The sequence below is a fragment of the Rhopalosiphum maidis genome, chromosome 1 (genome assembly GCF_003676215.2).
Source record: "Rhopalosiphum maidis isolate BTI-1 chromosome 1, ASM367621v3, whole genome shotgun sequence".
Taxonomy (NCBI): domain Eukaryota; kingdom Metazoa; phylum Arthropoda; class Insecta; order Hemiptera; family Aphididae; genus Rhopalosiphum; species Rhopalosiphum maidis.
The window spans coordinates 64,541,039-64,559,222 of NC_040877.1; the positions used below are offsets into that span (position 1 = coordinate 64,541,039).

Sequence of the window (18,184 nt, forward strand, 5' to 3'; positions counted from 1 at the left end):
TATTACAAATTAATTCAAAAATTTTTATTAAGTTATAACTCCATAAATTGTTTTGCACAAAACACAAAATCTTGTTACATTTTAGAAAAAAAAACTATCCAATATCATCATTTATGCACATGCGTATAATAAGAAATTGCATGTCACTGTATCGATTGAAAGTCGTGGCCGTCGTGGATAACGAGAACATAAATTACTACAGAATGGTATATTTTACACAATGTATAAGTAAATAATATAATATACTTATATATAATTAGTATGTATAGTATTTTCCGTTAATGCGACTTCAAACATGAAAATTGCTTGGAAGCTCAGCCATATTATTGAGATCTGGTGCCAATTTATTTATAATAAGTGGTACAAGAGAAATATGAAATCACCTTCAGTTTTAGAAACGAAGATAAATTTAAACACTAAGTTTTAGTAAAAATAATAAATTCGTAATGGTAGAAAAAAGATAAATCCTTCACTGATTGTATTATTAGCAGCAGCAGCAGCAGCAGCAGCCTAGCAGTGACTGTCTACAAAATTTTATCATCAATTTATAACTAATCCGCAATTTAACAAAATATATAGTATCATTATTCATTATGCAGTATAAACTGTACATATATATTTAATTTTTATATGTCACGGCGATTCGAAAAAATAAAATTATCGTTTTATGCATAAAGTTGTTCAGGCTGCTGGCAATTGATCGATATTTGCATAAGGTATATATTACATACTCGTGTATAATATTATGTTATGCTGACGATTCAACAGTTGAGTATTACTGAGCAGAAATCTAGGATTTTAATAATTTTTTTATGAATCAACTAAATTTTCTAGAATCTTACAACTGAATAATATATGTGACCTGAATACGAATGGCAATAATATAAATAATAAAAAAAATAAAATAAAGTTATTTTACCGTTAGATTTATTTTTCATGATTTAAAAAAATAAAGTTTATTCCATCTTGTAAATAAATCAGAAAGTAATGGCGCGATTAAGTATTTTTATATATATATGTATATAAGAAATTAAGCCGCTGTCGTTCCCCTTGATTTATAAATTATACGAAAGTTTGCGCGATATTTCGATATATAAACTCGATGGTTTTTGAATAATTAATAATAATTTTTGAACGTGAAATTATTATAAAACGATTTAAGTAAACCACAAAAACGTTTTCCTATGCATTTATCTTAATCACCCGATTAAAGTACGTCGAAATTAATTATGTTGGTACAAAAAAATTTTATGGATGGAAATCACGTTGGAACGATTATGTATACAGTGCATACTGTAGTGCACCATTACTTCCCTTACAACCTCCAGAATAGATTTGTTGTGCTCGCGTGGATTGTTTGATTTATAGTGCAAACAATATAACAATATCGTTCAGACTCATAAATCATTGTAACAATATCTCAACGATTAAAGATTTCTGAGTGTACATTCAAGTTTAAACGTGAATTACAAATAATTACGTCCATACATGTAGATTTTACTTATATCTTCGAGTAGACTCCATATATATCTATTACAAAACAGTATACCTTACACTATAACCTCTATCTATAACTCTATTAGCATAAACGGAATAATCATTCAGTTACAGTAAACAATTTAAGAAGCTAAATTATAACAAAAAGGATAGCAAACATTATTTTATATAATTCTATAAAATGTTGCGTTTGATTACTATTCGTGTCCATCGATCGAGGAAGCCTTGTATGAGGAATGCCATAGTATAATTTTTTATCATTCATTATTTGAGTTTTCTACAGAGAGGTTGAATTATTTGAATGAATTCAAATCGTATAATCAAATGAACACTACACTATTTCCAGATATACTCTTGTTGGTATATCATTATGTATTAAGCAATGTTTAAGCTACTTTAAAAATTATGATAATATGCTTACACACTATATTATTATAATATTTGTGTTTATTTACCATTTTAGCGATCGTTAAGTGATAAAACAATAATTTATGACGGCTTTTTTGTTTTTTTTTTCAGCGCACGTTGGAACTTTTCAAATGGAAACTTTCTCGGCCGTTTTTATAGTTTGAAATATTTAATATATATTTTAAAATATGGCGAATTTCGAGACAGCGTTTATACTGTTCTGCGTGTACGTATATACATGTAAAATGTAAACATAAAATAGCGTGAACCGTAAAAAAATCTATTTCCAGACAGTTATTGTTCTTCGCTTGTGGTATATGACGATATTATGGCGTAGACGCTGTCGCCCAACTAATCAGCTTTCTATATTATACAACTATACGAACTTTTTTCCCTCATGTTTCACATATATATATTTTGAGTTTACTGATTTATTAGGCTTTGTTTGTAAGGGAGAAAAAAAATTACCGGATAAGCGTGTCAGCGTGGTTATTGTAGTAGTCTCCTGGGACAAATATATAACTACAAAAATATGGTTTTTACAACTATATAAATTGTGTTGTTATTCCTACCTTTGAGTGGTTTTATTTCGGAACAACCTATTTGTGACACTTTGATCAGCCAATATTCGGTCGGTTCACTCTGAACAACCATTGCTATTTTCAAAGGTTTTTCTTGGTTAGGTTTCACAGCAACGACAGCTAATAAAAAAAAATAATTAATGTCCTACAATTCACTGTGCTTTGATATTAAAGTGCTGTCTTGGTGCAATGAAAGAACATTCACTAAATATTTTAATAACATCGTTTATTATAATGCATTGATGATTTTATGTCATGACTTACTGCTGTAACCAGTCAATGCTCCACACTGACCCGTCGTCGGTCCATCGTTGGAATTCAAAATGTAAACTTGATCTATGTCACATACTCCTCCTATCTTGCTGGCGAGATTCACTTTTTCATAATCCACACTTCAAGAAACAAACATTTTTATAGTACTTTATTTATTAATAATATAAAAAATATTTTTAATATTTTCATACGTTAAAGTCTTATTAACTATTATGTGATTTATTGATAAATAAAAATATTCGTATTACAGTAAATTTTATAAAATGTTTGGACTATAATATTATAATAATTTTTGCTTTTTAATCGAATTAAACTATTTAGTACTTGTGTAATAAAATTACACGTGTTATAATGTTATATTATTCGGCAAGTACATCGTATTTCGTTTATATTATAACGTTATATTAAATTATACGTATTCATCCAAATTATATTTAAATTAATCGGTTTGAATAACAACATATTTGTCCTTTCGTAGTTATAGCTAAGTATATAGATAAAATTATACAACGAAAATTGTTATTAATGAATAATAAATAAACAGTTTATATTATAAAGATAACGTATAACAATTATTATTATAGGACCATTGTCGTACATAACGTATCCAACAACAGTCACTCACCGACGATTCCTGACGACACACTTGTTTAAAATGTTCTTCCGCCACACCACTACACATCCATTAAACGTTATGCATTATATTTCGTATTTTTAATATTTTCCCTAATTTTTTTTTTTTTTTTTGTACAGAGATTAATTTTTTAATATACCTACACAAATACATATATATTTTGTTGTATAATGTTACATTTAACTTAATACGACACGCGAACTTAATCCGGTACCTGATTCGTAGACTCAGTTTCCGTATTTTTTATAAAATTTGAATAATGAAATATACATCAATATTGTATTTAAAAAGTTTAGTCATTTTACTTAAAATAATGAATTCATTTTGTAAAAGAAAATTTAACATTATCGAAATTTATGCATTTAAAGTTTTACGTTAGATATTTTGAAATAATATGGTTCAAAATCAAGATAATAAACATAATAAGTTATAAAATGTTTTCAACAAAATATTTTTCATGAAAAATATAATTTCAAGTATAACAATAATTCATTTTCCAACTTTTTATGTGCTCCCGTGGTTGAAATTCAAGAAGCTGTTTAAAGTTTTAAATTAAATAATTAAATCCAATTTTACCTAATAGATTTCTGATACGATAATTTATAGTTTGTACTTGTATATTATACAAACAGTATGTCTAAGTAAGTATATAACGTTTAGTTTTCGAAATGTAATTAAGATTTTCGCGGGCCTTAATATAAATATGGAACATTTTGTATAATTATTTGCCGTACTTTGTAATAATTAATTATAATATAATGTTATGTTAACTTATTGTATTAGTAAAAAATATTAAACATCTTTATGAGTTACATTTCTAATAATTCTGAAATATGATAACTATTTTCTACATGAACACAATAAATTCATATCTTATAAATGTATAAAAGTTTGAAGTTATTATAGCCTACCACATAATTTATTAGTGGCGCAACCGATGAATTGAAAAAAATTATAATTATGTTGTTATAATGTTTGAACTTCCTTATTATTTATAACTTTTTAATATATATTGTTTAGTATTTTTAACGGTCACCATAGTGATATTCATACTAAAAAATGCTCCACAAAAAATAGAAATAGCATCAAAATTATTGTTTTTAGATTTTTGAAAATTAGTACTATAAGGAACGTTTAAGATTTTTTTTAAAAATAATTCATACTTATAACCTATTATTCAGTATTTCTTCACCGAAGATAGTTATTACTTATTAGGTAAAAAAAAAAAAAGGGTAATAGTTGAAAATGTTATATTAATATATTAATGACTTAGAATTAATATAATAAATAAAAATAAGTTTCTAATTTTTAATTATTAAAATTATTTCAATTTTAATTTAAAACCATTATTATTAATACAATTTATAGGATGTGATACTAATCGATTTATACTTTTTCAATCGGAGTAAAATATGGAATGATCACCTTTTTCACTTTATGCTTAATTATCTTTTTTTTTTTAATAAAAATATTTTGAAACACTTAAAAAACTACCACTATCCTTCTAACATCATATTTTGGTCATTAGAAATACAATGTAAGGTGTATGTGTGATAATTTTTACATAATATTATGATTTATCACTTATGAATGATATACATTGCTCAGGATTCTTTTTTAAATACGATTTTATATTTTTTTCTTTGACATATGCATAAAATCTATATATACTTATAAGTCATAACTATTTAAAACTTCATTAGGTAAATGTTGAATATTGAATAATTTAATTATTTACCAACATAGCATGTCATGCTATAAAAATCCGTATAACGTTGATAGTAATACAGTCAATTCCTAAACGAAAATCATGAAGATGATGATTAATAATCGAAATATGAGTACACCGATTGTTAAAAGAACGCCAATTAATAGTTAACCCTCTAAAACGAAATCAATAGGTTTGAATAAGAAATAAAAATAAAATTGCAGTTTGCATATTATAAATTATACAAACATGGTAATAAGTTTGCGACAAGCGCCTCTTTTTGCCAAATATCTTTTTAAATACGAGTTTAATGTATACTCTTTGACCCTAAAATATTCTAATGTATTACCAATTATACTGAAACCGTTCTGTATCAAGTTTTAAGTGACCACATAATGTAAAATGTGTATAACAGGTCGGCCTTAGGCCGATATTGGCACGGATATGGTTCAGAATGTTTTTTATTTGTAATTAAACACGATAAATTACTATTAAAGAGAATTCTAGTTAGAATTTAAATCAACAAAAAAATGTCAATCGTACCAATATGCTCTTAATTCAAAATCAAAAGATTAAATAAAAGCGTTTACACATTGCCTCTACGATACCCGCTTTCCGCGTATATTAAATAGAAATTGTGAATCCTGTTAAAACTTTAAAAGTAATATTTATTTTCTTATAAGACATTTTTATAAATTTTTACATGTACATTACGTATTAATAATTATGATTTTACACAGAAAAAGCGATTTTTTTTTTTTGATTTTTTCTAAGCAATATAATATTTTTTCTTACTAATAATAACATACTCGTATATAATAAAACATACAACAAAAATAATTAATATTCAAATGTTGAATTTTTAATATTTTTTATATTTTACATACGATGAAAATGATGAACTCACCGGACGGCACACGTATCCTTTTGAACCATTACATCATAATCACATGCCAAACTGCCCGTATCCATTTTTAAATTGTCAGGAGACTGCAGGTACGTCACTTTTTGATTGGAGACGTCACCGCACGTAAGTATAACTGCATTATATTACCATACAGACAATAAAAAAAAAAAAATAGTTAAAACACGGCAACACGACGTATTTGGAAAAAATATAGTAAACGTGTCGTATTTCCCCCCACCCTCACAGGCTTAAAATTATAGTTAAACATGTTATAGCCGCAAACATAATAATGTTATAATTTAATTTATTAAATGTATTATAGATATACTACTGTGCTCGGATACTGACATGTGCAACAAATCAGATTACTCGATCCGTTGCAAGGGTTTCCGGTCTGACCACCGTGTTTGAAACACGATTCGCCGCTAATACACACTCCTTCCATTTTACCGGCTTGACATTTTCTCGGGTTGCACACTTCAGTAGTTAAAACTAAAGGGCTGTTAACAAAGCCGTCTACGTTCTCATCAATATTCATGTTCACTGAAAGGAGAACAGTAAAAAATCCATTAGGTACGTTTCGCGTAGGTACCTGCACTAATTACTACGCTTAACATCGTAGTTATTAATATATCGCATAATAATATCGTAACGAAAGTAATCTCTGCAGTTTACGAAACATTACACACACGGTAGATATATGTTAAATAATTAAGAAATAATATTATAAATATTATACATGATAAACACGTAATTATATTGTTAAAAGTTAAGGTTTTTACGTACTAAATACATTTTTTGATAAAGATTTTTTTCCGTGAAATAAACCACCTTGGACATAATTTAGTATACTTAAATCAAAAACAATGAATATACATGTAAAATAATAATCCCTCAATAGGTACCTACAAGTAGATTCCGGATCTTTATGGTTTTACAAATTACACTTGTGAATGTATGCAGCTTAAAAGAAATAATACTTTAATACAAATTATTAAACTAAAAAAAAAAAAATTTTATTTTTTAAATAGTATAAAATCATATTTTAGAATTATTGAGAAAATATTCAAGTATTTGACAACAACAATACGAAGTTACAACCAATGATAAGCACCACTAAACTTTTTTTCGTTTTTAATACTTTTTTAAGCAATGGACCACCTGTTATTTTTAAAATTATCACTGGCCGTGTGCATTCGTAATAAAAACATGTATAAAAGTGTATTTAAGATACATGCTATGCCTATAAGATGTGTTAACGGATTAAAGACTCCTGAATTAATATATTTATATAATTTAATTAATAAGTATTAATTTTTTATTTTTAATTAATTTATATTTGACTAAAATACATAAAGATTAAAAATTATATTACAAACATTTTAAACTTATTAGATAAAATAATGAAACCTTACTTAAAAAAAAAATTAATGTTTAGAAAAACATAGCGAGATTGCTATTTATTATTATTACTTTATTTATATTGTTTTTGTTTATTTTTTAGCTTAATTTAACGGACCATTATGTATACATATACGGGTTTCTATAGATACTGCATTATTTTAAAAAGAATAAAGTAACTTAAGTACTTTGTATAAAATGTATTTATTTTTATTAAATATACTTTTTAATACATTTTACGTTAATTCCTTACAATTAAAAAAAAAAACATTAAATTAACTTTTCCAGATATAAATATATAAGTTGAAAACATGGGATTTATGTTTTAATGGTAAAGCTTTGAGGGAAATTGGGAAAATTAAAGTTGTATAAACTTAATTAAAAACTTTCAAATTCGATCATGACCAAAAAGACAAGATTGTACCAATATATATATATATATATATATCTGTATGCATGTATAAATAAGTATATTTTAAATATATTTAATAATTTAAAAAAAAAGTTAAGAATTTTGAATATATTTTGTGGAATAATTAAATATTTATTTTCATTTTAAGCAGAGCTACATTTTTGAAAATGATGATAGAAATATATTCTAAACAAAACAATGAGAATATATTGATTTTATAACGATATGTGTATTTTATGTGTATGTGTGATACAATTTACAATTTAATGTAAGAAAAAATGCTATTTGATATTCAACTTTTTCAATTTAATATTTTTCTTAATATTATTTTCGATAAACCTACCAACACCGTTCTATGGTAAGTCAGTATTAATTCAAATGTTAATAACAATAATATACAATATAAATTTATACTAATAAAATAATAAAATATTAATTATTTTTTAAATGCAATGTTGTCTGCAAAAAATATAATTCACCCCATCATATTACTAACAATAAAATAATTTATTATGATAGCAATATGAATATACTTATTATAAAATACACTTTAAGGTTATATAGGCTGACTATCTGTTTTTATTCCGAAACGTTTTCGTATGCAATGATTTATCATTCATATTTAACATATGCATTATAGTGATTTACTCAGTGACAAGATCACACAACACCTACTAATTACTGTATAGCGGTTATCTACTTCCCACTTTTTTAATTGGATAGATAAGTATTGGAATTTTTTATAAGAAATTTATTTTTTATTTTACCAATGGCCTGAATCAGAGTTAAGTACTTGAGACTTATCAATAAAATACAATTTAATCATTGATAATTTTCAATTACTATTTGAAACTTAAATATAAATTATTATTATAGATGACACTGGAGTATAGTTAGATGGTCTACAAGTTGAGTAATTCAGAATATCTTAAGCTTTTGAATAATATTACTGAGCTGTAATATTTACGGTGACCTAAATACCAATATGAAAGCTATACCTACGCCAATACCATTGCAATATTCAACCCAAGCTTTTAACGACTTAGTCGACATAGTCAGTTAAATAATTAAAATACAATAAAAGAGATGTAATTTTATTAATTTTTAGAGAATGGTTTGATCTCATTATAAGTTACAAATATTTTATGAACCCAACACAAATATCACTTTTAAATATAATTATTAATCGTTCAATATTATATTATTATGTACCTATGCACCAATAAACCTTATAAAATGGCTTAAAATAAAACCATAACGTTGTAAATACATTTTTAAAACAAATCTACTGCGGATTTTTGTTATAAAAAAAGGTACCTATTGATTTTCTCAGAAAATATTTATTTTTATACATTAAGGTGCCTATATATTTATATGTAAGTATTTCATCATATTCGTGTAGCATTTTATTAGAATTTAGCATACATATTATGTAGAGATATTGTACAGGAAACGTGCCAAAATTATAAAATTCCACGGAAAATCGCTAAACACAAAAACTCATTTGTCCAAATAATTTTTTTTTAAGAATACGTAGATCGCTTTCTATAAATGTCCTAATTGTGTGACATTCAAAAAGGTTTAACCTTAATACCCAAATACCTTATTATCTTATATGTAAAATATTCTTCTAAGTATTTCTGAATAATTATTAATGAAACGTTTTTTTCTTTCTTTTTCTTTTTGTGCGTATTTCGGATTTCCAGAATACACAGTATAATATTAAATACTACACGAATTATTACAATATGCAATATAATGATTAAATATATATAAATTTATATTTTGGTTCTGACGCAAAATTATTATTTATTATACTAGTTAGTAACTTTAAATACTAATTGCATATGATCGCAACGATGCACGTTCTGTGCTATTAACTCGATTGGAATATACATTTGAAATATGATATGCATAAGGTCTTGCGAACAAATTTTGTTTCAAACAGTCACGTGGAGACGAATTTAAGATATTACGTTTACTTCGGCGAATGACGTTTGATAATACTGTGATAATTTTAAGTCATCAACTGCATAAGACGTTAGATGTTTTAAAGCAAAGTCACCTCAAATAACAGATTATTATGGATGACATTAGTGCGTACAAACAATCATCAAGCAAATTATTTCAAAGACAAAACATTTAAATGCTCATCGTTTACGGCAGATTTGCATAAGCTAAAAGTCAAGCTCGAAATGCTCTCAATGCTTTCATCACTGTGACAGATATCTGCAAGTAAGCACACTAAGCCGTTATAGTATATATGTTAACCTAATGACGATTAAAATAGGTAATGATAATAATATTAGACTGTGGAAAAGGTTGATTAAGCGTAGGATCAGAATGTTTCTCTCCGCGTGGGTCACCAGTGTTTTTTGTAATTATTAATATATTTGAAAATATAACTGTATTTAATCAAAACTTAAAATCCACATCAAGTATAATATTTAGGGTTATTCAATTCTACCGGAGTTGAAAATTGCAAATTTTTTTCTCAATATGGTTTTTAAGAATCAAATGTTACCGATTTATTGAAGGCTATAATTTATATATATATTTTAGAAAGAGAATCATATAATCATCATTTTATTAATGATGTATAGACACTCGGACGGTTATGTAAGTATTGTTAGAGTATACAAAATATTATAATGTGTTATATAGTGTCAAGTAAGTAGGTTTATATGTATAAAAGGCCAAACGAGGTGAGACACTATATACTGTAGTATATTATTACACGTTGCACGGTTTTATTAATATTTTACAGTCTAATCTACATCAATTGGGTGTTTATTTATTTTTTTTTTACAGATATCTCGGAAACCTATACTTGACGAAGAGCAGTTACACTATATATGTATGTGTAATGTACAAAGTATATTATATGAGAGTCACACAGACGACGACGCATAATAATGATGTATTATTATATCGCACGTGCATCGTCGTTAGTTTGCCAACGTCGAATTGTCGTCGTACGAAATATTATTATAATACGCGTAATACCGGTATGGATGTACGGATATATGATTCACCTGAGGTTAAAAATATGTTGGTACGAATAAACATGGCTATAAAGTAAAACACGTTTATAATGCAGGTAACAATTTTTAGCACTCGATCCGCTGCTAAGTTATTATTTCAATATTCGATTACGGAATGTATGGGCTGCTAAACAGCGTACAATAATATAACGCGCGTGTGAGATTTTCTATCCATCGAAAACTGTTTATTTATCTGAATTCCAGCGAATAATTTCACGTCTTTACGAGTGGTTCGTATTCGTGTATAATATATTAAACTGATCGCTTTGATGAGTTCGTTATTTTTTTTGTTGTCTAATCGATTCCGATTAATACTATATATACCTTCACAATAGCGAGTTATACACATCGGTAGCGTACAGCGCCGCGCATTATCTAAATACAAATAGATAAAATAATATTATATTATACAAACTAATCGTTTGTACCGTTATGGCCAGTGATTAGGGGATACAACAATTACGATATATTTTTTTTTTTTAACCGATTATTGCAAAGTGCCATATTCGTTTTTACACATAATGTTTTCAAACGTATTTGCACTGCGTAGATTTTTACTTTCTACACTATTTTCCGCTATACTTATTTGTATGGATTAATAATTTATTGTATGATAGATGATGGATGTGTTATTATTTTGTTTTACGGTTACACCGATTTATACGGAATTTTCAATAGTTACTCAACAATAGACACATGGTTACGAAGTTATAATCAAATTAATATAGAAATATAGAGTATAGAGATAACCAACGGACCAACGCGTCCGTGAATATCATCGTATTGACGTACATATTACACGATAAACATTTTACCTGATAAACTTCAATTCCTATCCATCAAATACCAGCTCCACGCTCGATGGCCTCCTGTACCATGTATACTATGTATATATACAGGTGATTTACCAAGCATTATTATTGCTTTTTTTTCAATAATGGAATTCTTAAAATTTTGTTTTTGGAAATTTTAAAGATATTCGTATCCACGAAACGTTTACAAGACACTCCTAAAAATGAAATTATTGAAAATGTTCGGCCTTTAAGTATGTTTAAAATTTTCAAAAATTGTTAAATGAAAAATGGGAATGAACATGCTTGACGAATCACTCTGTACATTACGTATAAAACGCGGTCAGTGTTCCGCGGTAGTTACCTTCGTTACTCGATTCCTGTACGTCAGTCGCGCGTTCGTGGTCTTGCAGCAAATACCTCTGGTGTCGCATAATGAAATTGGTGGCATTCAGTAGGGTCATGGGCATGGTTTTAAAGTCAATCGCGTGGCCTCGTACGCTGTAAATTATCGCATAAAGTATATATAGTATAGACAATAACTAGTTTTAAAATTCTGTATAATTGTATAATATAATATATTTAACTTCTAATATACTTATAAAAAGACCCAGTTCCACTATTTGAAAAATTGTTTAATAACGGTTTTCAATGTATACGACGTTGTTTTTTAATTAATGATTTTGATTCATCCAAAGGTCTCAAGCAAAAAAAGTATTTACTATTTAGTTCTTTACAAATAATATTTTTTAATCAAAAAAACAGTGAAAGTTTGAATTGGTCACTTGTGTCAGCATAAATATATGTTGTATAATATACTTCCAGTTATAATCTATAATTCACATTTGGTCGAATGTTAAAAATTTACTTAAAATTAAATTGGTACATAATATAATATAATTATTGTATTTTAGGAAGAGGTAAAATATTAATTCATATTATAACATAGTCGTATATCATATATTATATTGTGCACCAACATTTTCCAATTGCCATAATATATTATATAACATGTAGTTTAAAAGTTTATTTTCCATAACTCGTGGTTCAACGTTATAGTCACTTTTGACGTGTACTCATTATTTACTAACTTAACGAATCACTAATCACTATTACTGCGGCGACGTAAATTACAACAGGTTATTTTTGACCTGAGAATCTTACTCGGAACAGATTATTTTATTTTTTGGTATGAATTATTTATTATTATTTTTTTAATTAAATAAAATAATGTTTGTTATTCAGTTATAAGCTTAAGCATCAGATCACAATCATATTATTTTGTTGTATACTCCGCCATCTAGTCACCTTACGTCAGCAGCCTTTAATCTAGAATGTTAATATATATGACCTATCTATCTATCTATCTCCATATTTAACGTAATGACATGTAGGATAGTTTAGTATAATAAGATCTATATTTTCTGAGAATGGTAAATACTTCTTATAATGTTTGAAATTTTTTTTTTATACATCATAATCATGTTAGTATGTATTGTAGAATCTTCGCTATAATATTACCATTACATTTAATTTAAAATGTATACTTAGTACTTATCTATCTTACAAACGCGTTATATAAATACAACAAAATATTTTAGATTCTCAGTTAAGTGATAACTGTATTGATTTTATAATGATGTGTGTGTTTTTTTATCTGTTAATACTTTTTGGGGAAGCAAAAATGAAGGTGGTTTCTGGTAGCGAATTGAATCAACTAGTATTTCGGGGGTCAAAAGTAAAAAGTTATTCAATAAACGGAGATTTTTACGCAAATCCAATTTTTGATAAAATGGATTATGTTCTTTGGGAGTACCTAACTTAAAAACGAATAACCGTAGATACTTTAAATTTAATTATCACCAAACGTGTATCTTTTTTTATCAAATATTATTTACTGAGTAAAAATGCTTGAAAATTTAATATAACCTTCTCATAAGTTTTTAATTTTTAAACTGAAAAATATAAAAAACCATAATCACAACGTGTTTTTAAGTGTTTAAACGATTGTATTTTAATACAATTTGTCTTTTAAATTAAATCTCAAAAATGTACAAATTAGTAGTTGGAAAGTCATAAAAATGTTTGTTTTCACATCTAAGAAATAAAAATTAAACATAAGGTTCTTTAATTTTTTAACCTATTTATAAAAATTCTACTGAAAAGCCAAACTAATTTTTTATGAGCATTTCAATTCAAATGTTTATGATACTGGATATTCGCCGGTAAAATAATTATTTTCTTTCGAATAATTTTTTATTTTCTGTTATATTTAAAAAAAAATAACAGTAAATATTTTAAATGCTAACATTTTTATTTTTAGTATATGATAAAATGTTTAAAATATTTTATTTCTATTTTGAGTTAGTTATAAGTATGACAAATTTTCATTTTAATGGTTTTATTTCTATAATATTGTTAATAAAAATTATTCGCTTGGTTAAAACTTTTGAAAATTTTATACGAGATCCCTCATAAATAGTATTTGTGTATTTCGAAAATATTTATAATACATGTAGGCATAATACTTTTTTTTATATGCATTTAAAGTTAGAATTTGACAAAATTCATCAAAATTACAAACAATTTATTGCTAGTTAACTTTGTAGTTAGGAATTTCATGAAAACTTTGATATTTGTATTTAAGTTTTTAAAAATTAAAGTAAACACTTGATACCATGCAATCTAATAAAAATATAAAGGCAATTATTATTTTTATACATTTAGAACGATTTTAGATTTGAACGAAATTGCTCACTTAAACAATTAATAACAATATTAATTATATTGTTACGATTTATAAACATATAGTTCGTGGGAACTTAAAACTTTTACGTATATTAAATTTTAAGAATATTACTATACACAAAGACATTTTGGATTTCTTTTAAAATATTATTATTATTTATTTAGACTATAAATCTAATATTTACTGTTTTACGATATTTACTATTTACAGAATTATGTTATTATATTTTGAGTTGTATAACATGTTGATATTGTAATATGATATAAATATATATTATTACAATAACTATAAATATTAATATTGGGATAAATGCAATATTTTCGGAGATTATTAAATCATCCTAGTATAATAATACTAAAAGTTAAGTAAATGAGTTTAATAGTTATATCAAATAAACATATAATTTGGGTATATAGGCTGATAGACCGTTTTCGCTCAGAATCGTTTTTCGTATACAATGATAGATGATATAAAATTCAAATTTAACAGATGTATAATAGTGACCCACTCGACACTTATTGTACAGCAGAACAGTATCCACTTGCTATCTTTTTAAACATTGATTTTAACGAGTTGTTTATCGTCATATTTAATAGGTACTGACATTCAATGTTTGTAAACAAAAACATATCGTTAAAATAAATACATTTTGGGACATTTAATAATCTTCAGTAAATTATCTTATTTTGTTGTATTTATTTACATCTAATTATGAAATATTAATCCTCAACTATATATCTATTAATAACAATGCAATTTACATTCAATATTTATGCAATCTTATAGTTGAATTATCATAATATTTATATAATCTTATAGCAATGATGTTTTGCTGTCTGGGTAAAGATATATAAAAATTTAAATATCATAGTATAACAGTATAATATTGACGATCGCCTTTTGGCGTGGTAATACATTGTTTACGTCGCGGTATCGGGGGGTGAATTGACATCGGATTTACAATAAAAAATACATTTATTATTTTTATAATCTATTTAATTTATTTATTATATAATTATAGAATAAATAAATGAGAAATACAAAAGAAAGTTAATACAAAGTGTAAAAGACAGGCAAGACATCAATCTTGATAAATGAGTAATAATTTTACGACAGTTAATATTTTTACACTTAAACAGGATTGCAAATTATAGCTAATTAATATTGTGTAACGAAATTTTTTCAACTAAAAAATTTTCCTGTTTGGCAAGGAGCTAGTATTTTATTTACAAGGACATGATACCTTGACCCTCTGCAGATTTACCAATGGCCTTTGCATAGCCGTCTGCCCAATTATATAATTCCCTTACTTGTTGTATCAGAATATTTTTTTTGATTTTATTATAATCTTCATAAACATAATATGTTTTCTGGTTAATTCCAGTTTGTATATTGTATACGAATTTCTTTCTAATTGTTAAATAATAAGTATAATAATTTAGATGTTAGATCTTCGATCTTCTGATGATTTCGAGTATATCAAAAAATTTTGTTTTGTAAGTTATATTAAATGTTTGAAATGGTACAATATTTAAAAAGTATTTTATGTACTCGTATATAATGTATATTATATATCGTTTTAACTAACATTGTTTTAAAAAACTGTGAGCAATAAAAATATTTATTTAGTTTTTTTTTTTTATTGCAGCTTATTAAAAAAGTCACTAATGAAATATTAACTTATTAAACATAAAGATTGTATAACCATTAATGTTCTATATACATTACACATCGATTTGGACGATATCTCGAAATGATCATGTATTGTATATGGCTTCACTACCCATTCATACACCCACATACCCAATGCCTATGTACATGTTACGGAGTGCTCGTCAGAAAGAGCAAAAATATTGATTTCGCAAAGCGAACGTGACAAATAACGTATAAGGATACTTACCGCGTGTTTGTGTTTACATAATATATACAGAATAAATATTATGATATCGAGTATATAATATTTATAGGTGGGTACCTACCTGGACAGCCAGCCACAGCAACAGGTGAACACTACGGCGACGTATGATACGCGGATTTCCATGGTCCGGAGTGCCCACGAAGGTGACCGCCCCTCGATAATCGGGTGCACTTTATCGCCCGACGCGTCCAAAGCTATACGATATAATATTATGTGGGTGTATGTTTACAATACGAAATACTACACGGGTTTATTATATTCATATAGTATTACGCGATTTATAAACTAAATATTGCAGTACACCCGTGCGCCAGTCGGGTTCGATGTGAACAGAAGAAAACATAAAAACGAGTGTACCTACCTATATTATTCACTCATCGTCGTAATTACGATGGCCACTGCATCAGTACACCGCGCGCTGTCACGCTCCCATTCGTCGGGATAGAAGTATAGAGCAGGCCGTACCATACCAGCCGAAGATTCAACCAAACGCTGGTCTGCTGCTGCTGCTGCTTCTCAGTATCGTGTGGATAACTATAATACACGCTCGATGTGTAGTTGTTATGATTTTACGGTCGTCCGACGTCCAGTTTGATAATCAACAGATTTTACTTATTTTTTTTTTTCAAAATAATATAGTTGTTATGGACACTAATTTTTAACGTATATATTATACATGCATAGTTTACATATATAAACAAAACTCGTATATTTTTTTTCGCTACGTTTTACATCTAATTATACGTCTCGCGGTGTTTTACTCATTACTATATACGAGTATTATGAAAATATTATATGCACACAGTAACAAAATACGATGATTGTCACGACGAACAAATCTGTCTGGAATATCTCTAAAATATAATACACGTATAATAAGTAAACATTTGAAATGATCGAGCATTTATTTTTTTCGTGCAGGTTATTTTAGATGTTCTATATGTACTATATTGTACACTATACCACGTCAGCTATGAGATACGTAAATTATTATTATTATTATTTATCTATCAAACGGCTAGTAATCCAATGTCCAGATAACATAAAAAATATAGGCATAAAGAATAATAATAAAGATGTACTATAAAAGTATAAAATATAAAAATAAATATAGTCAACTTATTGTTCTACAACTAAGAAAAGAAATAAATAAAACAATATGATTTTTATAAAAAGGATACAATACAAAGTCTTCGTATAAATTATTTAAGACAAAAAAATCTACATTATTCATCGTATTTCCGACAGACTACAGAATATTAATAGATGGTCGTGTATATATATAATTCTTAAAATAATTCTTTATTTTGGGTATTATTATTATTCATATTAAACGTAATATAGCTGAGTAGGGAGAGTATAATGTATATATATATATGTATTTGTATTTATAATTATGTATATATAATACACAGAGCGTTAATGTGATACACCCAAACATGCAGCTCAGCTACATTTAAAATTGTGAACAGTGATGGGTAAATTAGCTTTGTAACGATATGTGTTCTTTTTGTGTGTCTGTCATCAGTCATCACTTTCGGGGCAATAAAAATGTTTAACTTTTAACTTTGGAGGCTATAGCAAATTTGATCTTGTTACTATTTAGATGGATCTACAGTAAAAATTTTCCAGTAATTTCTTAATTATTAAAAAAAAAAAAAAATGAGGAAGAATAAGAATTTTTTACGCTAAACTGGTTTTCAACAAAATGTATTTCTTTGTTTTATTATAATTAAAAAAAAATAACTGTAGAAATTTGTAATAATCGTCAAGTATAAAATATAAATATTATAACTATTTCTATATCGTATAAAATGTTTAAAATACTTTGATATATACTTTTCGAGCTATTTATAAATAA

General features: G+C 26.4%; 1 protein-coding gene across 3 annotated transcripts in view; it reads right to left on the reverse strand.

Annotated features, from left to right (window-relative positions):
• Positions 1 to 16,627, reverse strand: part of LOC113561053 (coagulation factor X-like) — a 42,255-nt gene extending 25,628 nt beyond the window's left edge. For 2 of the 3 annotated variants that reach the window (XR_003406142.1, XM_026967249.1), the window contains exons 1-6: positions 16,385 to 16,627; positions 12,021 to 12,157; positions 6,357 to 6,551; positions 6,009 to 6,141; positions 2,751 to 2,878; positions 2,478 to 2,606 (exon numbers count right to left, since the gene is read on the reverse strand). Coding sequence is in view for 2 of the 3 variants with exons in the window: in XM_026967249.1 (XP_026823050.1) it covers positions 2,478 to 2,606; positions 2,751 to 2,878; positions 6,009 to 6,141; positions 6,357 to 6,551; positions 12,021 to 12,157; positions 16,385 to 16,446 (784 nt within the window). In the remaining variant the exon portion in view is untranslated. Of the gene's footprint in view, positions 1 to 2,477; positions 2,607 to 2,750; positions 2,879 to 6,008; positions 6,142 to 6,356; positions 6,552 to 11,680; positions 11,800 to 12,020; positions 12,158 to 16,384 lie in introns of those variants that run through there. The other variant, XM_026967250.1, reaches the window with a different exon arrangement.
• Between the last annotated feature and the right edge of the window lie 1,557 nt (positions 16,628 to 18,184).